The sequence below is a fragment of the Camellia sinensis genome, chromosome 13 (assembly GCF_055761805.1).
Source record: "Camellia sinensis isolate YWXY chromosome 13, ASM5576180v1, whole genome shotgun sequence".
Lineage (NCBI taxonomy): Eukaryota > Viridiplantae > Streptophyta > Magnoliopsida > Ericales > Theaceae > Camellia > Camellia sinensis.
The window spans coordinates 117,196,866-117,221,148 of record NC_138973.1 but is presented as its reverse complement, the minus strand read 5'-3'; the positions used below and the strand labels follow the sequence as shown (position 1 = coordinate 117,221,148).

General features: G+C 33.9%; 1 protein-coding gene across 1 annotated transcript; it reads right to left on the bottom strand.

The window, feature by feature from the left end:
* Positions 1-20,687: 20,687 nt before the first annotated feature.
* On the bottom strand, positions 20,688-22,021 carry LOC145806398 (uncharacterized). The gene has a single exon (XM_082903231.1). The coding sequence runs from the start codon at positions 21,945-21,947 to the stop codon at positions 20,784-20,786; it is 1,164 nt and encodes a 387-aa protein (XP_082759357.1). The 5' UTR covers positions 21,948-22,021; the 3' UTR covers positions 20,688-20,783.
* Between the last annotated feature and the right edge of the window lie 2,262 nt (positions 22,022-24,283).

Below are 24,283 nucleotides of genomic sequence, written 5' to 3'. Positions count from 1 at the left end.
GTACTACTAGTGGTTATATTAATGGTGGTGGGGTGGTGATAGCTGTGGGATGGAGTTGGCGGTGGTTGTGGTGTGGTGGTAGGGGATGGAGGTGGTGGTGATGACGGTGATGGTGGCATTAGTAAAATTTTAATTAAAAAATTGCTTTTCATCTTTAAAAAGTGAAAATCTTTTCGCTCAATTAAATTTATTTTTTATTAATCATTTTGTTTTCCATTTTTGAAAAACATTTTAATGAAGTAGAGCACTCATTTTTATGAGTTCTGCTCTAGGTAATTTTCATTTTGGGATGTTGGAAATGCGCAAGAAATTGGCATACTCTGCTCTAAAAAGAGAAAGAAAAACACTTTGCTTGCAATTGTTTTTCAACTATGCTATAATCACACACACATGGGTATGTAAGTGGTTTGTTGTTATGATCTCGCAATGATATTTTTATAATTATGAACAATATTAATGAGTTTTTTGACTTTTAATAAATAAATATAAAAGAAAAAATATATCGTACCTCATTAAATTATCATTTAGTATTACTTTTATCACATCAATTAAAAATTGTTACATTTTGTCACTTTTAAATATCAATTTGTATCAATGTATGTGACTTTTTCTTAAGAATTCGTTATATAAATGGATGAAAATTATGTGAAATCCTTAAAATGACCTAATTTTTCTCTTCTCCCTCAGTCTTTCTCTTTCTCTCATTTTTCATACCCAGGTCAGCAACTATGCCAACGTATACTATGACTGGCATGATTCTTGTCGTGGGTAGAAGAAAAGAGTGAAAAAGAAAAAAAGAAAAAGAAAACAAGAGGTCATTTTAAGCATTTTGCAACATTTGAAATATCTTGTGGAAGACACATCAATTTTTTTCATTCATTTGTGTAAAAGGATCATTAACAAAACGTTCACATTGATATAGGTTAGTAATTCAAGGTGACAAAGTGTAATGTATTTTAATTGATGAGGTAAAATAATAAAAAATGATAATTTAAGATTGTAAACAATTAATTAATATATATATATATATATACAATCAATAGAATTGGGAAAGGAAAGGAAACAATGAAATAAATCTCCCAACCCCTTTCTTGTGTTTGTTAGGCTTTTTTTGGTTGATCATTTGTTTGTAACTTTGTACACAAGAAGGATCATCCTCACTTTAGAGTATGGCCCTGTACCTTAATGGTGAGGGCTACAAGCACCCTTTGCCCAATGGGGGCGAAGGGGGTAATCTATATGTTTATTTTGAAATAAATTGTATAGTGCATATTTAAAGTTAATGAAACTTGAAATAATTGTGATCAATAGATATATTTTTTAAAGTAATTTTTATGAATATGTAATATTGTTGTTGATAATGGTTCTTAAAGGATCATTCTATCTATGTCCGATTATTTACCGATCCGCAATTGGGTAGGAAATAATTGTGGTGATTCACATAGTTTATTGGATTTTTTGACACTATTTGAAATTGGTAATATCATAGAATTAAAGTCAGAATTAATAATATGTAGGATAGAAAATCAATTACATGTATCATGAGAATATTTGTATCATATATAGTTATGCTAGAATATTGTATGGAATAATAGGGGAAGATTATTTTTGACAGTCAGAAAGAGTGATATGGTTAATTCTATGACAATGAGATTAGCAATAAAAATATGTGAAAGGCGTAGATAAAAATATGAGATTAGCCAAAGACTGGCATTGCCAACTTCAAGTTGTTTGGCGTGACAATGAGATTATCTTTTGGGTGCCTCCTCCTGCTTTGAGTCCTTTATTAGCTAGTGATTGTCAAGGTGTTGGATCCTTGCATAGGGCTGTTTTGTAATCTCTTTTCGGGCTTAGGCCCCCATTAATACCAATATATATATGAGATTAGCATTACCGATTCTATTTATTTCATAAAGTTTATTGTAAGTTGAAAATTAATCAAAAAGTAGAAGTTAAAAAGCACCCTCAAATTTTAGATAATCAATTTTTTTATGGCTTATTTAATTTATTTTTACCTAATAAGCTATATGAGATGGGTTCTTGGAAGCTCACCAGAAATGGTGATTTTGTCGGGAAAGTCACCGAAAAAGATGAACTTCACTGGAAAAAATGATTTCATTTGGAACTGGAAAAGAAGAGGCTAGAGATTTGTTGACAATCAAACTAGATTCAAGAAGAAATGGAGAGAAATGGTGGATGGGTGAAAGATCAAAGCAAGCAAGCTAGAGAGAGAGAGAGAGCATCCCATAGAATTCCACTTTCATTCTTCATTCCAACTTTCCAGATTTTTGCTACTGTGTTGGTTCTTCTATGAAGAGCTATGGGTGAGTGTATATATATGTACGCCCAAAATTGGCTTGATAACCAAACAATTGGCAATTCTGGATTTGGTGATAATTGTGGTGAGGTTCTCCAAACTAGAACTAAGAATGACAGATTTGATCTCATTGCAGCCCTCATGCCCAGTTTCATCAAAGCTGTTAATTGATAAAAATTTTATTCCTTGTCCTGTGAATCTGTATTTTCCTATGAAAATAAGATGTATTTTTTGAAAAAACGAGCAACGTCATTAGCACCATTACTCATACCAAAATTTCATAGTGACAACTAGAACAATTTTTTGTTAAGTTATAAGGTCCGACCTTGGTTTCAACAATGCCCAACAGGTCAATTTAATTATTAGCTAAGCGTTTATAGATACTATATGTTGTTTAGAGGGGTGATTCATGAAACCTTCCCTTTCTTTTTTCCCTTTCAGAGTCTACAATCTGAAACAACCCTAAGACCTTTGCTAGCTCAGAGGAACCAAATATGACAGAAAGTAATTAGGGGCTGACAAGTTAGTTAACTAGAAAATTGGAAGATCACAAGCTAGTTATACTAATATGGTCTCTGTTCTTTTTAAGTAAATGATTGCTGACTTAGTTTTAATAAAAAGATATCAAGCTAGTACAAATTGACGGCCGATAGTACTAAATTATAATGCATTTGTTTGTCTCAATTTGGGATTTCCTGAGGAAATTATCATGCTTTTGATTTGATTTGGGATTTCTATGCTGCTACATGCTTCTAAAGGGAAAGCTAAGGAAAAATTGAAGAATTCAAACGATGGTCCTCCTTATGCATTGCAGTTTTAGGGATCATGCATGCTGTTAATCGTGTTTATAATTTAGCAAGTATCAAACAACAAGAAGATTAAGTTGATGGCTTTGGACAATAATTGAAGTAGTTGACTTGTACATTTCAAAGAATAACAAATAATTTCAATTGATTAATAACAACATCAGATTAGAATCAAAACTTTCGGCAGTTAACATGTTAACAAATTACCTATATAACAGCATTCAATAACTACATATAAAATAAGAAAAATATGCCTAGTTGAATAACTATATTGAAATATTTTTTATGTATAAAAATTACAAAAAATAACAAATAATCTCAATTGATTAATAACTTCCATATTCACTTGAGCAACTACACCTATGATGTGTTTTGGCCTAATTCCTCTTCACTTTAACAAGAGCGAACCACAATTTTGAACCCACCCGAAATGACCAAAGTTGTACAATCATTCCTTCGCGCAGCCTATTGTTCTTCACAACACAATTCCAACTTGTTGTAAGATTGTAAGTTGTACTCACTTTGTTTGATTTTTTAGGCATGTCCCACTTCTTAAGACATATATCAGAATCGTGGCCCAACGGTTCAATTAAAATTGATCCCATTTCACTATATTTCAATCTCATTCATGTGATAGAGAATCTACTAGAACTATTGGCTATGCTCAATAAATGCATTTAATCTTATGCAATGCATTTTAATCTAAATTTTTACAAAGAATGGCATAGAATGATTGTAAAAGTAGGGTTTTTATTGCCAATTAAGTCATATTTTTTATATTAATCCTTATTTACCTTACCAGCTACAACAATTAGTGCTTTGGTCCAAAGCTTGGCCATGAGGATGCCATTTTGACACCCTACAAGTTTCGAGTATTTGTGAACCGTGGGAGTGAAGAGTTTAGGCCACACCTAGTGATTACTTCTCATGGGACTTGCACCATGTACCTCTTAACCTTGGCTGAGAGGTAGTGTGCAGGCATGCCGTTTAACTCTAGATTCTCTGTTGGATAGCGCACCGTTTACCTCCAGATTCTCTGTTGGACTGCTCCATTTCTCTCCCTCAAACACTATAATCTCTGGTGCCTCTGATGTGCTTTGCTACTTCTTCGATGAAATTTCTTTAATCTAATCTACAGTGACAATTCCACTGGTGAGTGGCATTCGCGATCATGGCTTCAAAGAAATCGATTGTTGAACATGCTCAATCCACCATTGTCACTAAGGACGTCTAGGAGCTGTCACTGTCACTACAGGCTGCAGCTCCTACACCCCCACCCCGAACCAGCCTATTCATCCATGGAGGTTTCAGTTGATCCTACCATCATTCTAATTCTTTGTTGGCTCCCATTTAGAAGTCTCAACCCAATGAACCAAACCATTTCTTCCACAATCAAACTCTTCCTCTACTTCAAACTGATTCTGTGCCTTACTAATTCTTTATTCCACTTCTGCTACTCCAGTTATTTCTAACCTCATTGAAGTCCACAGTGGCAGTGCCACTCTCAACACCACCCTCCAATGCCTAGACACTCTGTGGTGATGAGCTTTAACGGCTATTAATCTGTGCATGTGTAATGTAGTGAAATGCTGTTGCTATGTTGATTCATCTTTTAGTGCTGATTTCTTGCATGCTTTTGTCATTGATCTGGTTTTGTTCCAACATTTTCTCTCATGTTATGTGCAGGTGTTTCTCTTGCATCCTCCTATATCTGTTAGTGAAGGTGATGATTTGAACATTAATTTCTCAATGGATCGTTCCAAAGAAAACCATTGGTTGATGGAGGTTGAGCTCAGTTATGAGATAAAAAAGTCTGCTGGCATGCTGCTTCCGCCATTCAGAAATAAATTCTACATAGAGTGAGGAAGAAATTAGATATTGTTAGCAAGTATACTGGTATGCCTTTTTAGCACCTTGATTATTTTATAGACATACAATGCATGGTGTGCATATGTTTATTTGCTAGGAGGTTTTACTACCATGATTCGCTGTCATTCCTATGCCTTCAAGAACCTTTCAATCACATATTAATAAAGCATGCAATTCATAGCATTCAGCCCTGAACTAGCTTGTGTTTGTTGCTGGGTCACTAGTTTCACCGTGAACTCTCGCTATCTTCCAGATTGCTGCCTTCAATAACAACTTATGGTTGATCGCGTTCTAGATCTTCTAAGCCTAACACGGCCAATTTGTTTCTGGTTAAATTTGAGTTAACTGAGAAACCCAATTGAATCGGGTCAGTTATGGTCAGTTTTTGGGCCTCTATCAGTGTTTACAAATTACAAGATATACAGTTGAGAAAATTTTGAATTTAAACCTGCAGCATGATTCTTGACCACTGTAGTTGGACAGAAGGAACAAGGGAAAGTGAAGGATCCACTGCTAAAGGGCCCTCTTCCACTTTGTAGTGAAAGTTTGCAACCTAAGAAGCATAGAACACTTTCAGACATTCTTTACACACTTGCGTTGGGGGACACGCGTCTTCATTGCTGAAACACATGAAATATATTAGGAGTCTGAACAAAATAACTTGAGATCTAATGATGAAAGTACTACAAATTTATACATATTAATCACCCATTCTTTAAACTTTAGAAATTAATGTTATGTTGTATTTTGATTATTTTTGAATGACATATTCATATATATATGACATAAATATGCATTACTATATTTTGGACATCCCTCACATGTTTGCAATTTCTGAGAGAGAAATTTGTGTTGGTATCTGTTGTGTCGGTGCCCTTGCTTTACGGTTCTGATGGTGCCCTTGCTTTATTGTGGTGGATACATTGCAAGAACTACTTAGTTTTGGATGCACCATTTTTTGTGTGCCCTTCCTCTTTTTGCTTTTATTTTTGTATTTTTGTATTTTTATCAAATGGGCTTGCTAGTGAATGTGTTATTTTCTGATGTCTTAGGGTTTGTTTTCTTTTTCTTTTTTTTTTCTTTTTATTATTTTTATTTTATATAATTTGTTTATTTAGTCAATGTTATTTAATTCAATTTATGGGGATGGTTTCATCTCTCTGATCAAGTCTTTGTTATGTTTCAGTGCCTGAATGTGAGGGACATATACCTTGTAAGTTATTGTGCTGACTGCATCCTCGGGTTAATTATTTCTAGGAGTATCTGCATCAATTTTTGAGCTGTTTTGGCCGTTCCACTCTGCTTTTTATTTTTCCCTTTCCCTTTTTTTCTGTCTTTTTGTAATGTGCTAAAACAAGAAACTATCTTGTTAATTTATTGAGAATTTCGATTTTTGTGTGCTTATAGGGATTTATTTTTTCAAAAGGAATGGCCAAGGGTGTGACAAATTTTATGTATAAGAAATATATGAATTATAGCAATTGTTTGCTGATCTCCTCAAAACATTTTTATCACACTGAAATATAGAATGTTCAATTCTAGTTATAGTGGATACTTGAATTCAATTGATCTTTATCTTAGGTTGTCTTTAGCAATTGTAGTATTACCCTGCTCAATTGCAAAGCTAGTTTGCTCATGTATATATAGTAAAGCATTTGAGAATTGAGAATTGTTACTCACAATTTTCAACCCACAATGATAGTGTGGCAAGGGAGTTGGGCCTTGTATACCACTATCCTCAATACTCTTTTATATTTTATTTTGTAGGCTCCATTCTAAGCCCACAACTATGACCTGAACCATTCATTTCGTAAACCTCCCAGTGAAGGCTATCTATGCAAAAAATCAGCTTCATAAGATATCGATGAATAGATGAACAAACTGTATTTTATTTTATAAAATAAATTGTTGAAGTTTAAACTCATAGTTGCTGTCTATTTTAATAAAGAAAAGAAAATGTAATTTGATTACAAGTCTATTGATGTTTGATGAAATTTTTTGCATAGATAGCTTTCAATGAGATGAACGGTTCAGATAATCGTTGTGGACTTAGAATAGGATCTATAAAATATAGTATGGAGAAGTATGGAGGATAGTGGTATGGAGGGCCGTTATTGCCTACTATATTATTGTTATTGGAGAGTTTGGTTTAGTTAGGAATTTATAATAATGATAAGAAAATTTTATATATTTTGAACTTTTTTTTGGTACTCTTAAATGGTTCACATTCCAACGTGGGGGTGTGAAGATTAAATTCCTACTTAATTTGTGAAAGTGATTTCAGCTTGAGTGGCTGGCCAATAATCATTTTTTCATTCTATTGAAGTATTCGTGATCTTATTTTTGGTGCCAAAGCTAGAAGAATTGAATTTCTTCCTCCTCTATGCACCCCTCAATATTCTACACTGCACCATTATTATGTTAAAACAAGTCCAATGGAGGGCCAGTACACTTCTCACAAATATTCTAATTTGCTAATTAGCATATGCTTAGGCCTATCAGCGGTTTGGCATAATCCGAATCTAATCAGATTATAAAATAATTTAAACATCCGATTAGATTATGAAAAATCTGGCATGAGGTAATTTGAATCCAGATCTGTATTCGGGTTATTAGAGTGAGTCAGTGTGTGCTTTACAATTAAACTATTATATATTTCAATGCATCCTTGGTGTTCACCATGCTTTAAACTATTATATATTTCACCCTTTATTTTTGGATCCATCACATGCATATGTAATTACATTGAAGCTCCCTCTATGTAACTCTTTATAAAAAATATTTATTATTTATTTTTTATGGTCATTGTTTCTTGATAAATTCACTGCCCTTTCAATTTCATCCTCTCTTCAACTTCCAAATTTTATGCCCCATTGTTTTTTTCTGACCTTTTCTGCTCCTAGAGAAGAATGTACAGAACATCAAGCACTAGTCGATTCTCTGATGAATTTTTGGTCAACTTGTCACCGGCTGTGAAATCTCCATCTACTGATGACGATGACCTGCTGCAGCCCGTGTCTGATCATCGGATTTCGGAATGTTATTCACCTCATTCCACTTTTTCTGCTTCTGTTTGCTTTGATTCTTTGGTGGTTCTCTGTTCCTCTTAATAAAATGTAATCACCTCTCAAACAGCCTAACCTAACCAGGCAACGTCTTTTGTTTTTCCCCTCTGTTATTGTCCTTGTGTTGGAATGAATTTATCTTTTTCTTTTTATTGTATCATGTTGTATCACTGTTTCATTGTTTGGGCTCTTGTTTCTGAATGATTGAAGTCAGAAGATACATGTAGTTTTAGGGATCATGCATGCTGTTAATCGTGTTTATAATTTAGCAATTATCAAACAACAAGAAGGTTAAGTTGATGGCTTTGGACAATAATTGAAGTAGTTGACTTGTACATTTCAAAGAATAACAAATAATTTCAATTGATTAATAACAACATCAGATTAGAATCAAAACTTTCGGCAGTTAACATGTTGACAAATTACCTATATAATAGCATTCAATAACTACATATAAAATAAGAAAAATATGCCTAGTTGAATAACTATATTGAAATATTTTTTATGTATAAAAATTACAAAAAATAACAAATAATCTCAATTGATTAATAACTTCCATATTCACTGGAGCAACTACACCTATGACGTGTTTTGGCCTAATTCCTCTTCACTTTAACAAGAGCGAACCACAATTTTGAACCCACCCGAAATGACCAAAGTTGTACAATCATTCCTTCGCGCAGCCTATTGTTCTTCACAACACGATTCCAACTTGTTGTAAGATTGTAAATTGTACTCACTTTGTTTGATTTTTTAGGCATGTCCCACTTCTTAAGACATATATCAGAATCGTGGCCCGACGGTTCAATTAATTTGGCTTCAATTGGTGTCTTATGATTTCCAGTTCTTGTGTTGAGTAAGTCCTTCTCTTCTTGCGTAAGGAATCCATTATCGATTTGACACAACGGCAAAGATAGACGCCCATGTGTATGGCTAAGGTCTGTGCGGTATAATGGCTTTTCAATCACAAAATTTAATTCAGTACCATTCAGTCTTTCGATGTAATTCTTGAATTTAGCAGGCAATTCTGGTGGAACTACAGTCACCTTTTCAATCATCCTCCTCTTCTTTGCCGTGCCCTTTCCTTCATCATCACTGTAATCTCCATCATGGCGTGGCTGTTTTGAACAAACTTTCTCAGATTTCTGAACCATCTTCTTGATTTCATCACCATAATGTCTATCAACTGAGAATCTTGCAGGCTTCGATACAAAGGACTGGTCAGGCGGCTTCAATTTCCATCGAATTTTGGTAGGCTTCTTTGTCATTGTTGCCTCAACCTCAGATATCTGATCAACTGGGACTATAACAGAACTTATATTCTTGCAGCGGTTGATGTTCTCTCTCATTGATCTTTTCCCCTTTGGGATTATAACAGATTTTCGAAATGGCGATCTTTCTCCATCATCATCATCATCATCATCATCAACATCAATAACAACAGAACATGAAGAAACAACACCATTCTTCTTCGAGCCCTCTCTGTCGACAGAGACAGAGACAGAGTGAGTATGATCATCATCGTCGTCGTCATCAGAAAGTGGCTTATGGGTTGAGTTGTGTAACTCAGACATAATGAGCCCATATAAATCAACATTACTGTTCCTGATGAACTTCCCTAAGACCTTCAATTTCGTGTCGTCGTCGAGTTCGAGAAGACCTTTTCTTGAACGCTCTACTTTCTGATGGTATTTGGCCCAATCAGACCAATTATCAACCTCCAACATCAACATCTCAATAAATTTAGAGAAACTCATGACTGCTCAAATTTGTAATTTGTGGGTTGGAGTAGCTATGGTTATGGATGTATATATATATATATAGATATAGATTTCCTAAACTGGGCCGATCTAGATTTCCTAAACTGGCTTGAACTGAAGCTTCCAAAATCAGATCTTGGAGATTCTAATAGCTGCCAAAATCAGATTTTGAACTGAAGCTTCCAAAATCAGCCATCCCTCCAAAACGACGTCGTCTTGTATTTTGTATTTTGTATTTTGTATTTTTTATTTTTTTTGCCCTTCCTTATTCTGCGTTCCCCTTTTCGTTTTTGAACCCTAGCCTCTGAGACAGACGAACAGAGAGGAGAGAGAGAGAGGCGAGGCGATGGAGAGGCAACGGACGTACGGCGAGGAGAGGCGGCGGTGAGGCGACTGGAGTTGAATTGCTTGGTTTTGTTTTGAAGTCAGAAAACCCGTTTTTGTTTGCTGTTAAGTTGCCTGAGTTGATGGCATGTGTAAACATTGAAGAGGAGACGTTGGTCCGCTTGCAGCAGAAATTACTTGACTTTCTCAAGTATATACTCTATCCTTTACATTATACTGAATGCTCTTAAGAAAATTTAATGTTCTGAGTTCTGGAAATTAATAATAATAATAATAATAATAATAATAATAATAATAATAATAATTTTGTTGCTCTGTCTTTTTCTATTGTTAATGTTCTGAGTTCTGGAAATTAATAATAATAATAATAATAATTTTCTTGGATTTATTTTTTACTTGAACATTTATTTTTTATGGGTAATTAAACCAAAAAAAAAAAAAAAAAAGTATGATGTTTTATTAGTAAGTCTAATGTATACTCATTTTCCTCACCCAACCAGAAAATAGGGAGAATTTAGCTTCTTTGACTTGATTTTCTTATGTTTACAGAATGAACCAATACCACAAGTTCCTGCCTTTTCCTAGTAATAGCCACTTGTAAATATTCATTGTTTTCGGGTTGACTGCTTGAAGATGTGAACTTATGTGCTTAATGAACTACAAATCGATGATGTTATTGGGTTAAATGGGCTTGAATTGTTTTCCTTTTCTGTTACATCATGAAATGATTTTAATTTGTAAGAGAAGGAAACACTCATTCCTATTTTAATTTGATTTTTTTTTTCTTGTTTTAAGATGGCAAACACAAACAGATGATTTCATTCCAAGGCCATTTAACAAAATTGATGGAGCTACGGAACCTAGTTTCTGAACTCAACTTGTTTATCTTACATCTATTGGGCTGTTTACTGTTTTGACATTTATTAGTAAAAAGTTGGATATCCTCTTGATTAATTCCTAATATATTTGAATGCCTAGTGGATTAAAATTTGCAAATGATGACTAGATGTATAGTTACTAGATTTCATAAATTCACAGTGTCAGATATAATCTTTGTTGTTAAGGATGGTATTATATGGGGAAATGCCATTGCGATAATGCTTATAGTTTTCTCTATACTTGTATTGTTTGTGTATTTTTCTCTTTTGTGTTAAGTGGAGTATGTAAAGTTCCTCAATTTTTGGAATTTTGGGGTTTTACGAAAGCACCAATAATATGAAAATTTTGTGGGTTCCATTCTACAAATAGCTGATTATGTCCATACCATTTGGCAATGTAAGTAGTAATTTTAAGGACATTATTGATGCTTCCCCTGCATTTTCCAGGGATGAAGTAGGAAGTTTGTACACCTTGCTTCCAAATCTCTAGTAATGATATTGGGGTTTGCCACTTTCTCTTGCTGTAGACAAGTGTTCATTCTTGGCATCGAACTAACAACAAATAGGAGAGCTTATGATGAGCTACTGGTATGTTTATTGTAATTAGGCTCTGCATTCTTCGATTTCAGGCCACCTCTGAGCCTTGAATGTGTTTTGCTGAGGGATGCAGAACCAGAGTTATGCAGCTGCCAAGGGATGTCCTGATATGTGACTACTTGAAAGGTTTTAATTTTGAACCTTTACCTCCGCTCATCCATATATTTTCATCTTGTTCTTGCAGCTGTGTGATTTCATTCTCCATATGTTGCAAAGTTTTTTTTATTTGCTACTATAGTTGATTTGGATAGTGATTTGTCTGTGTTAGTTTCATTTTAGTTATGAATCTGTGGATTAGAATTTAGTTGAAACTCAGACGGAGATATATAAAATCTGTATTGAATTGTGTGGGTGGCACACCTATAATATACGTAATAGAATGTAGGTGAACTCTGTACCATGACATCAGATGATGGTGTCTTCTTTCTTTCTTTTTTATTATTTTTTTATTTTTTTGGGTATGAGTTTTATTACCAAATAATAGAGATGTGAAATGAAGCTCAATACACAACCCTAACAGGTAAATAAAGATATGCCTTAAAGCTGCATCTTCTCTGACCGAGAGGCACTGTCATGTGTGAGAAATATATTGCCTATATTGTATTTTAAGAATTTAGAATGATTGTGATTGTGTAAATATTCTGTGTAATTCTTATTTCCCCTTTAGTCTTAGGGATTAGAGTTCTATATAAGTAGTGTACTCTTTGTATCAAAAATACATTTGAATATACAGAAATATTCAGAAACTTACATTATGTACTACCTAGACTACAAAGACTCTCATAATCACAACCCAAGGACCTAGGTCACATACAAAGGACAGACAGAAGACTATCCTCTCATAAACCCAAAGGCTAGTATGCAAAACTAGCCAAGAAACATTGGCATCTCCACCTTGCCCTTGCTTTGGAAAGTTTTGGCCTCTGCTTGAAGGTTTGAAGCATGGCTTCTTCAGTTTGATCGACAGATTTGCAAAGCTTTTTTCCATTGCTAGCTGTAAATATCTGATCTTCTTATCTAATTTCTTCTTGTTCTCTTCCCTTGAAGTGAAAGACTTCTCCATCCTCTTAACAATCTCATTGTCGTAGGATGGACTGCTAGTCTTCTCCTCAAGTTTACTCTTGTTTTCATCCTGTGATGAAGAAAGTATAATAGCTCAAGATTCTATCTCATTAAGAGTGGAAGAAATTGAAGTTTGTCTCTTGTCCTTACTAGGACCCACATCAACCTTTTCCTTTTTTACTTCTTCACCCCCTGTTAAGGGTATGTACCATATATATATATATATATATAATATTGTTATGTACTTTTGTGATTTTCCCCCAATTGTTTTTTAGTCATATAATGGAAGTACACTTGTAGCACATTCCCTTTTGTTTTGTTTTTTTTTTTAATTTTTTACCTTTTTACATCTCATATAATGAAAAAACAATCAAGAAATGTAATTTTATTTAAAATACTGACAAGTGGGGTAAAAAAACAAAAGGACTAACATCACACAAGTTAGAAACCCAACTAGGTTGGCCTTTTCTATTTCGAATTTGATCGTGTGCTACCTCCCTCAAAAACCTCACGAGTTTAAACTAACACATTAAAATAAAATTGCAAACATCAGCCTAAAAGTACACATTCAATATCATACATATATATATAATTATTAATATATTTAATGGATTGAATTTGAACTGAACGGTGTAGATTTTTTTAGATACATATCAAAAATAAATAAATAAAAATATGGACGGGATAATTTGAGTTAGGCTAATGGGATGGTCGAGCTAGGCTTACCCATGTGGGCTGTTACGGGCCGAGTTTATGGACGGGCTTGGATAACAAACTTTTGTCAAATCCTTAAATCATCTTTATGGATTGGAATGGGCTGGACACTTAAGCAGGTTGGAACGGGTTGGGCGGATTGAATAATATTGGGCTTTTTTATTTGCAGGCCATTTGATGACCTCCAGGCCTAGACATTGGTTAATATCGGGATATTTTGGAAATAATTGTGAGTTGCGATGATTTACCAAGTGTCTATTGTCCTAGACATTGGTTAAAATAGGTATAGAAAGAATTTTAAAAATGAGTTTGGTTTCTTTCTAGAATTGCAGGTTTTTATTTGTGCTCTATTTGGATTATAATCGCATCCGAATTATTTGGAGAAAAATATTTTTGAGCAAATCAAGCAGTTAAGAATTACACTCTGAGAAACCTGAACTGTGTGATAGATATAATTTTTCACTTAATAATGAAAAAAATTATTCATTTTGATGCATTTAAAGATTGGCAACAAAGCTTCTTGCCCCCGCCCCTGCCCAACACTAAAAAATTAAAAAACTGTATATGTTATAATGATACATTGGGAGGATTTTTGGGGTTTATATGCTGCTTGACTTTGTTTATGTATAAGTAGTTTGTTGTAAAGCTCCCAAGCTTGCTTAAATTCTTCCTATAAACCAATAGAATTAGCGTTTTTGCCAATACAAATGTCGATCATATTTCAAATATCTAATAATCACTTGGATTTTGAATTCTTTTCAGGGATTGCATGTCAAGCCAGCAGCTAGTAGATTTTCTACGTGAGCAGTTGAACACAGTGTGTGAGATCTCTCTTTGCTATGTGCATTTGTATTGGTGGAATAAGGCATATATAATAAAGTGTGGTAATTCTTATCAATAGTACACTTTGAAGAAGCTACTTAAGCAAGTACATGCATTTTTTTTTGCCATGGACCAAAAGTAGAAATGCATGCTTAGTGATTGATACTGAAATTGGAATAAGATTTTCCTTGCAAGAAAAGAGAGAGAAAGCATGTGTTATATTGGTTGGGATTGTGGTTGTCTCTCTGGGTACATAAGTATTGTTGGTAATGTTATACATAAATAAATTTCTCACCACACATCGACTCTTGGGCAAAGCTTTGTCAACCCCCACTGGCTATGTGTATCAATGGTGGTACATTTACGATATGCATGGTTTTCATTTTTTCAATTCTGATATTTGAGCTTTCACTGTCGACATCATAAATTGTTTGTTGTAATACATTACCACCTGTTGTTGAAAGAGTTGCTGATCTTAGTGACCAGTTTTTTGAGCTTTTGACAATCTTAGAATTCTTGCAGAAGTTGAATTTGGCAATGCAAATTTTTGGGTACCTCAATCAAATATAAAAATTTGTTTGTTTTTTTTCCTAATTATGCATGAAAGCAAGCTTTCTGTGGTATGTGAAAGAGTACTTGATAGGTGTTTGGCACCATCTATTTCTGGTGGTGAGGGATGTGACGACATGACCATGATCTTGGTTTAGTTCAAGAAACCCCATGAGTCTGCTGCTGCTGCTGATGCAGATGAGAAATCCTCGACTTCTGATCATGGAAATCAGTCTGCTACTGCAGCTGCAGACGAGAAATCCTCAACTTCTAACCCAGCCGATACTGAATTGAAACCAGCGGAAACTGAGTCAAGCCCGTGACAAGTTTATCAATGTGTCATCAGATTGCGTTGGTGCGAGCTGTAGTTCCAAGGATATTCAACAATCCTTGGTTGTCTCTGTAACTGAAGACAGTTTGGCCGGTAAAGATGGGCCGGTTACAAATTTACCATTGAGATTCACTGTGTGGTGTGTTTTTTTCCTTTTTCTATACGATGTTATAATTGCAAGTAACTTGTACAAAATAGATCTGGATCAAAGTTGTTCAACTGTCATCTAGTTTAGCAGTCTATATTAGCTTGATAATGGTTTTGATATACCCTGCTTGTTTTTTCTTCAAAATCATTGGTTCTTTTCTGCTGAAGATGTCGATGTTTTTTAAATTTTCCTTGTTTATGTTTCCAAACTAATGAAAAATTATTAGTGACAAAAAATGAAAATGATAAACAAGTTGCGGTTGAATTTTGTATTTGTGAAGGAAAATTAAAAGGAAAGAAAAAAGACCTGTAAAGAAAATTAACTAGAAACTATAATGTTGTGTTTGGATTCAAAATTGGAAATTTAGTCAAGCCTCTCCATTGGACTTTTGTTTGGTGAAATAAATAACTTAATTTATTTTGTTTCATAAATTTTCAAGGAGGAGGCGCATAATTAAGTAAGGATAAAGTAAAATATTGTTAGTTTCTTCTTGGACAATATTGCAGGAGTAACATGTTACTGTGAGATAGAGTAACATGTTATTGTTTACAACAATTTCGACGGTAATAATTTTTTTTTAAGAATTTCATAGTCAACGTGGATCTTATTTGATAGATCTTGATGAGAGAATTCTAAAAATATTAATTTTATTAAAAATCGACATTTAAATCAAAATTATATTATTTTAAAGTTTAATATTTAGTACTAGTGGTATGTGTTGGATTTTTTAAGAAAAATTATTTCTATTTGTCCATTTTATTATGAGGAAGTTTTGACCAAATTCCTCATTCAAAATTGGGAAATTTGATTATTAATCCCCACGAGCTTCATTTTCTTGTTAAAAGGAACCCCCCCCCAAAAAAAAAAATTAGTACTTTTAAAACTCACTCATAATTATAAAGTCTTGTATAAAAGACAAAATTTGTTATTTGAATATTTTACTTGACCATTATATCCTCTGTTTCTTTTCTTTCTTTTACGACATCTCTCTATCTTCACTACATCTCTCTATCTTCACTACATCTCTCTATCTTCACCAACTCGATGGTTGTTCATCGTCTCCACCATCTTCTTCGTCTGCCGAAGTCGCTCATCCTCGCCGTCGGCCGACAACCACCATTTTTATCGTCAAACCACCACCCTCTCAAATTTGATATCTACGAAATCATATTTGAGATTAATAACTTCAAATTTAAAATAAAAGAACTTAGATTTGATAGAAAAAGAGAAATCGAGATATTGTAATGAAAAATCAAAAATTTTTTGTTTGTTTGTTTATAAATCTAAAAGTACAATTTGACTATGATTTCTTAATTTAGTATGTATTCTGTTTTTTATAACAGTAAAAATTTACTCTAGTTAACAACATTATGATCTGCTTAACGACAGTAAAATTTTACTTTGAATCATAATAAATTTTGCTCCGATTCCGAGTACATTTTTATTCTTTTTTATTTATTTATTACAAAGTAAAATTTTACTCTGAATCAAAGTAAAATTTATTACGATTCAAAAAAAAAAAATTTACTCTAAAACAAGCTGCGATGATGACTTTACAGGAGAGTGCTATGTTATGAACCAAAGTAAAATTTTACTGTTTGAATAACTGAGTATCATGAGAAGAAGATAGAGAGAGTATCATGAGAAGAAGAAAAAGAAAAGAGAGAGTGAGAGAGAACATAAGTGGTGAGTAACACATACAAACACATAGAGAGAGAGAGAAAGCATGAACCATCAAAACTAGAAAGAGATAAAGTGAAGGCTCTCAGATCTGAGGTTTTGCGAATCGTCGCGAACCGTCATTTTTCAGTGATGATGACTGTGAATGATCTCAGATTTGAAGTTGTGGATGCAACAAGTGACGGCGGTGATAAAGACGGTAGAAAAAAAGTTCCATGGTGAGTGGTAGTGGTAGTGGTGCTGGTGGAGAGTGGCAGTAGCACCGATAGAGAGCAACAGTGATAAGAGCGAGATAAAGAGAAGAGAGATTGAGATAGCAGAGAGTGATTGTATTATGATATACATACATATATATGAGGGTATTATAATAAAAGAAACAAATTTTAAAATATTAAGAGGTTTTGAAAGGATTTATATAATTCTTATCTTTTTTAAGGATAAATTAGACACTAAGGGATCTATCACCAAATCCCTCTTCAAATTTTATTGATGAAACAGGAAAGAAAGACGAAATTACTTATATATATATATATATTATTAAAAAAAATATTATTATTTTTTTTTTATATGAAACTAAACTAACAAAAAATTGACAAATATATATTTATTTTCTTAACCAACCAAAAAAAGAGAGAAGTCTGTTTGGTATTGTTTTTATTTTTTATTAATTTTTTAGGTTTTGAATGTCATTTTCCTATCATTTTGATTAATGAAAATTTGAGAATACAATGAAATCAGCTTTTGAGAACTCTAAAAATTGGTCAAAACTTTTTCCTGAAACGGGACATTTTTGAAAAAATAAATAAATTCTTAAAACAGTTCTCAAAAACAATTATAACAAACAAGGAACAAGAAGTCATCTAGAGTAAAAAATTTTTACTCCAAACCAAACAATCGGACCAAACCAAAACCAACCGCACCAACGGAATTTCAAAACCTTCCGTAACGGCACAGTCCTACTTTAATTACAAACAAGTCCAATAACTTTTAAATATTCACAAAATCATCCCCAAAACAACCAATAAACTTCCAAAGCTATAAAAAATTGAAACCCAAACACATTAAAAAAGTACACTGCGGTATCAAATGCTTTTACCATGTCAGGATCTCCCACCTTTTCTTTTCTATAACTACAACTATAAATGTATATTTATAGATGATATAACTATTTGAACACAAAATCAAACCCATCATCAAAACGCTCTCTGTTCATATAGTAGAAAATGGAGATTAAGGTTGGAACCGATGGAGATGGAAATTCAACTTACATTCCGGCGGCCTCTTCAGTCAACCCCCCTCTTCATCGATCAAGAAATGCAAGGTTCGCCGCACAAAAAAAAAAAAAAAAAAAAAACCTTTAAAACCTTTAAAACCTTGTCTCTGTTTCTTTCGATTGATCACGTTATTCTGCTTCTTTCTTTGTTTTTAGATTATACACATATATGCAATGAAAAACCCTTTAAACCCTCTCTCTGTTTCTTTCTGTTGATCTCTGTATTTTGCTTCTTGTTGTGTTTTTAAATTATGTATATATATATATACCAAAACCCTTTAAACCCTCTTTCTGTTTCTTTCCATTGATCACTGTATTTTGCTTGTTCTTGTGTTTTTACATTATGCATATATATGTAAGAATGTATGTGGGTATTTAATGTGTGTGTTTGTGTGTTTTGATTTTGTGGTTTTATTAGCTGCTCTGTTGGGTAATCGTCCAAACATTCATCGGAGGAGTGAAATTATGGGGAACCCATTAGATATGACTGAGATGATGATTGTCAGAGAAATGGAGAAGAGGAGGATAAGGGAGGAGATTCTCACGGCAGAGCAGCTGTTGCGGTGGCGAGAGCTGGAAGGGGAAGTTGTTAGGGAAATCATGATGGAAAGAGAGATTTTTATGCAGCAAGGCAGCCAAGGGTTGCCTTTGGCCGCGGATTCTTTGTTGAGGAGGCCGGATGGGCAGGGGGTTCTGTTGTTGGGACAACGACATGGGTTTGGGATTGGGGAAAGGCCGGTGATAGAGTTGAGTTGGCAAGAGGGCCGGAGTGATGGGACTTTGTCAATGGTGAGGCGGGAAGGGGGCGGTGCTCTTGGTGGTTCTCTGTTTCAGTGTCAGCTGGAAGCGGCCATGGCCACACATGGGATTGCAATTAAGCCCACCTACGATCTTAGTAATGGACAAGTGCTCCCAATGGCCGTGAATCAAGAATTTGAGGGGGGATTTTGATCCAAACATCGCCTGAACAATTTGGTGCCGTTTAGGACAATGTAACAATTTTTTGGCCGAAGGTTTTGATGATTGATTATTAGAGGGCATCTAAATAACTATACTTTGATATAGAGACTTGAAAATTTTAGTAACTGCAACGCGAAATGGGAAGGCCCAATGGCTGTGTAGCATAGTTCCATCAAAAGATCTAATTTTCGAGCTACACATAAAAGTACTTTCCTAATTAGTCCCCGAAATGCCCTTTTCAAATATTTCTTTCCCATTTTAATTTTTTTTTCTTCATAAAAAAAAATAATTCTTGTAGTAATGTTGTATTATGTAATCAATTGTGATATCTTTATCTCCCTCAAATTTATTTATGCTTGCTTACATCAATTGGGTTCTTTTAAAAGCCACCCTTGTTAAAGTAGGGGAGGCTTTTTAGGTAACAGAGTATGTTCTAATCTCTTAGTACTCGGTTAATGATTTGTGAGGAGCATTGATGCAGTAAGGAAGGTGAAGATTTGAAAGTTGAAAAGGGGGCAATAGTCTGACATCTTCTTGTATTTTTCAGCTCGTTGAGCTCATGTTGAATTTGAGAAGGTGGAACATGGAGTCAGGTTGAAAGGTATAGAGGCGTTAAAAAGAATTTGGTTGAGCTTGCTGAGTTTGTTTGAATGCTTTTATTTTTATATGTATTTGTTTTATGTTTCAGGGGTTTGGGAGTTGTTTTTTTTACCAACAACCTTATGATGTACGTATATTTACTCTAAATAAATTTGTGGTGATAGCAACAGAGTCTTCCCTGTTTCTATGATATACTTATATTTACTCTAAATAAATCTGTTTTCTAATTTTTTTTTAAAAGATTTATTTTCTTTTACCTTAACTGTTTTTGAGACCTTCTGTCTGAATATTTGACCAAAATATGAAAATTCATCATATAGGAGAATTTTGAAGTTCTTCTCCATTTTTGATTCAATCAAATACAATTCTCAATTTTTAAGTCAAGTTGATTTTTTATTCAACTAAAAAACATATGCTTGGATTTGGTTGATTGTACATTTCACAATTATGTGAGAAGAAACTCCGTTTCTCCTTTTGCATTAAACTCTCTCTATTATCTAGTAAGGAAATCCGTTGTATTATTTTTCTTTTTTCTTTTAATTTTTTGGAATGAAAAATATCTGTCGCTTCTTGATTTCTAGAATCTTAAATGAGTTTCAAGTATTGTGGTTGCACCTAATACTTTTATATTGAAATCATTTTATTTTATTTTTACATTTTTGCTTACTAGATTGAGCAAATTAGAAAAATCAGTGTGTGCATCCTCATCTGTGTTTGATGCTTATGTAGTTGGATTTATGTTGAACAATAATGCCAAAAGGAGAGGGCATTAGGGGAAAGCAATACATAAGTGAACAATAATACCAACAATTCAAATCAGTTGCTTGTGCCTGTCCCAAGTGGCCATATGAAACCAATAACTACATATACTAAGAAGAATATGCCCAGTTGAATAACTATATTAAAATATCTTTTATGTATAAAAATTATAAAAAATAACAAATAATCTCAATTGATTAATAACTTCCATATTCACTTGAGCAACTACACCTATGATGTGTTTTGGCCTAATTCCTCTTCACTTTAACAAGAGCGAACCACAATTTTGAACCCACCCGAAATGACCAAAGTTGTACAATCATTCCTTCGCGCAGCCTATTGTTCTTCACAACACGATTCCAACTTGTTGTAAGATTGTAAGTTGTACTTACTTTGTTTGATTTTTTAGGCATGTCCCACTTCTTAAGACATATATCAGAATCGTGGCCCGACGGTTCAATTAATTTGGCTTCAATAGGCGTCTTTTGATTTCCAGTTCTTGTGTTGAGCAAGTCCTTCTCTTCTTGCGTGAGGAATCCATTATCGATTTGACATAACGGCAAAGATAGACGCCCATGTGTATGGCTAAGGTCTGTACGGTATAATGGCTTTTCAATCACAAAATTCAATTCAGTACCATTCAGTCTTTCGATGTAATTCTTGAATTTAGCCGGCAATTCTGGTGGAACTACAGTCACCTTTTCAATCATCCTCCTCTTCTTTGCCGTGCCCTTTTCTTCGTCATCACTGTAATCTCCATCATGGCGTGGCTGTTTTGAACAAACTTTCTCAGATTTCTGAACCATCTTCTTGATTTCATCACCATAATGTCTATCAACTGAGAATCTTGCAGGCTTCGATACAAAGGACTGGTCAGGCGGCTTCAATTTCCATCGAATTTTGGTAGGCTTCTTTGTCATTGTTGCCTCAACCTCAGATATCTGATCAACTGGGACTATAACAGAACTTATATTCTTGCAGCGGTTGATGTTCTCTCTCATTGATCTTTTCCCCTTTGGGATTATAACATATTTTTGAAATGGTGATCTTTCTCCATCATCATCATCATCATCATCATCATCAACATCAATAACAACAGAACATGAAGAAACAACACCATTCTTCTTCGAGCCCTCTCTGTCGACAGAGACAGAGACAGAGTGAGTATGATCATCATCGTCGTCGTCATCAGAAAGTGGCTTATGGGTTGAGTTGTGTAACTCAGACATAGTGAGCCCATATAAATCAACATTACTGTTCCTGACGAACTTCCTTAAGACCTTCAATTTCGTGTCGTCGTCGAGTTCGAGAAGACCTTTTCTTGAACGCTCTACTTTCTGATGGTATTTGGCCCAATCAGACCAATTATCAACCTCCAACATCAACATCTCAATAAATTTAGAGAAACTCATGACTGCTCAAATTTGTAATTTGTGGGTTGGAGTAGCTATGGTTATGGATGTATATATATATATATAGATATAGATTTCCTAAACTGGCTTGAACTGAAGCTTCCAAAATCAGATCTTGGAGATTCTAATAGCTGCCAAAATCAGATTTTGAACTGAAGCTTCCAAAATCAGCCATCCCTCCAAAACGACGTCGTCTTGTATTTTGTATTTTTTATTTTGTATTTTTTATTTTTTTTGCCCTTCCTTATTCTGCGTTCCCCTTTTCGTTTTTGAACCCTAGCCTCTGAGACAGACGAACAGAGAGGAGAGAGAGAGAGGCGAGGCGATGGAGAGGCAACGGACGTACGGCGAGGAGAGGCGGCGGTGAGGCGACTGGAGTTGAATTGCTTGGTTTTGTTTTGAAGTCAGAAAACCCGTTTTTGTTTGCTATTAAGTTGCCTGAGTTGATGGCATATATAAACATTGAAGAGGAGACGTTGGTCCGCTTGCATTAAACATTATATATTAGGCAAAGTGACTTTGCTGCATCCAGAAGAAACTTCAGTATGAGGGCATTGTATACAAATTTGTCGTTTACAATGCAATTCATAGGTTTTAAAGTGAACTTGATCTGAAAAGTGAGCTATCGAATTGAAGTTGGATAGCTAAAGTATAATTTTCAGTCTCATTCTATATTCATAGGAAGATGATTAGTAAAACTATTCATTTAAGCTATGTTTGGATCTTGGATTTGTCAATGAGAAGAAAATAAATGGGAAATGGAATTACTTGAACATTTATTTTTTATGGGTAATTAAACCCAAAAAAAAAAAAAAGTATTATTTTTTATTAGTAAGTCTAATATATACTCATTTTCCTCACCCAACCAGAAAATAGGGAGAATTTAGCTTCTTTGACTTGATTTTCTTATGTTTACAGAATGAACCAATACCACAAGTTCCTGCCTTTTCCTAGTAATGGCCACTTGTAAATGTTCATTGTTTTCGGGTTGACTGCTTGAAGATGTGAACTTATGTGCTTAATGAACTACAAATCGATGATGTTATTGGGTTAAATGGGCTTGAATTGTTTTCCTTTTCTGTTACATCATGAAATGATTTTAATTTGTAAGAGAAGGAAACACTCATTCCTATTTTAATTTGATTTTTTTTTCTTGTTTTAAGATGACAAACACAAACAGATGATTTCATTCCAAGGCCATTTAACAAAATTGTTTGTGTTTGTCATCTCAAAAAAAGAAAAAAAGAAGTCATTTCTATTTTCTTGAGTCTACAAATTGGTGAGTTTGACAGTAATGCATCTAAAGGAAAACTTATATTCATAATATACATATGGAAGTGGGTAGTTTCATTTAAATATTTCATAATGCTTAACAACGCTCTTTGCGATTATGCAGGTTTCTGCAGAAGAATTAGGGCACTTTTTTCCTTTCTGCTTATGACGCCTCTAAAGTTTCCGAAGGGAGTGGCAAGGGGAAAGATAATTGAGCAGCAACTTCTGTTCCACCAACAATGCGATCATACTTGCTACTGTCTCAAGGCAAAAGCATTTTGTAGAATTGCTTGACGGTGCTGCTGGCTTGTCTAATTCTGTTTTGATGATCCAACAAGATAAATACTTCATTTGTTGTTGTAACATTATTGCTTTATAATTTGTTTTAGTTGACATTGATTCAATGCTTTGTAGAATGAAGAGAGCTACTTGGTGTATTAGCTAAGTGTTCTATACTTGTTTGTAAACATTTGGTGAGTTGTTTGTTATGTGTCCAATACATCACGAAGAAAAATTATCCAAACAGAAGGTTAACAAAATGCTTCAACTTGCAATGTTTTGATTGTTGAAATTGAATCACAGAATCAACATGAGATTGATTGGAGGTAGAATGCATGGATTGGAAGTATAATTTACCTTATATTTAATTAAATTGAGTTGAGTGATGATTTGTGATCCTAATGCAAGAAATGAGACGATTTGGGAGTGAGGCCTACACCATCTGTAATTCTTATTCTTTATAATAGAATAAAATTAGAGATTTATTTTCTATATTATATTCACAATGAGAGCGAGGACTATTTAATAGAAAATGGAGTATTTGTATAGGACTTTTTATAATTTGGAAGAGTTCATGCTAAGATGATAGACAGACTAATTTCTTTGTGTCTAATAATAGGTTATTTTTGTATTAAATATCAATAATCATATAATCAAATCATATGAAAACTTCAACTTATTGTGTCTTATTTAATAGAACAGCTGATTCATTTCTATAATAGCTGATTCATTTCTATAATAAATCAATTAACTGTAACTTTAATAATTGATAAAATGTTTTTTAT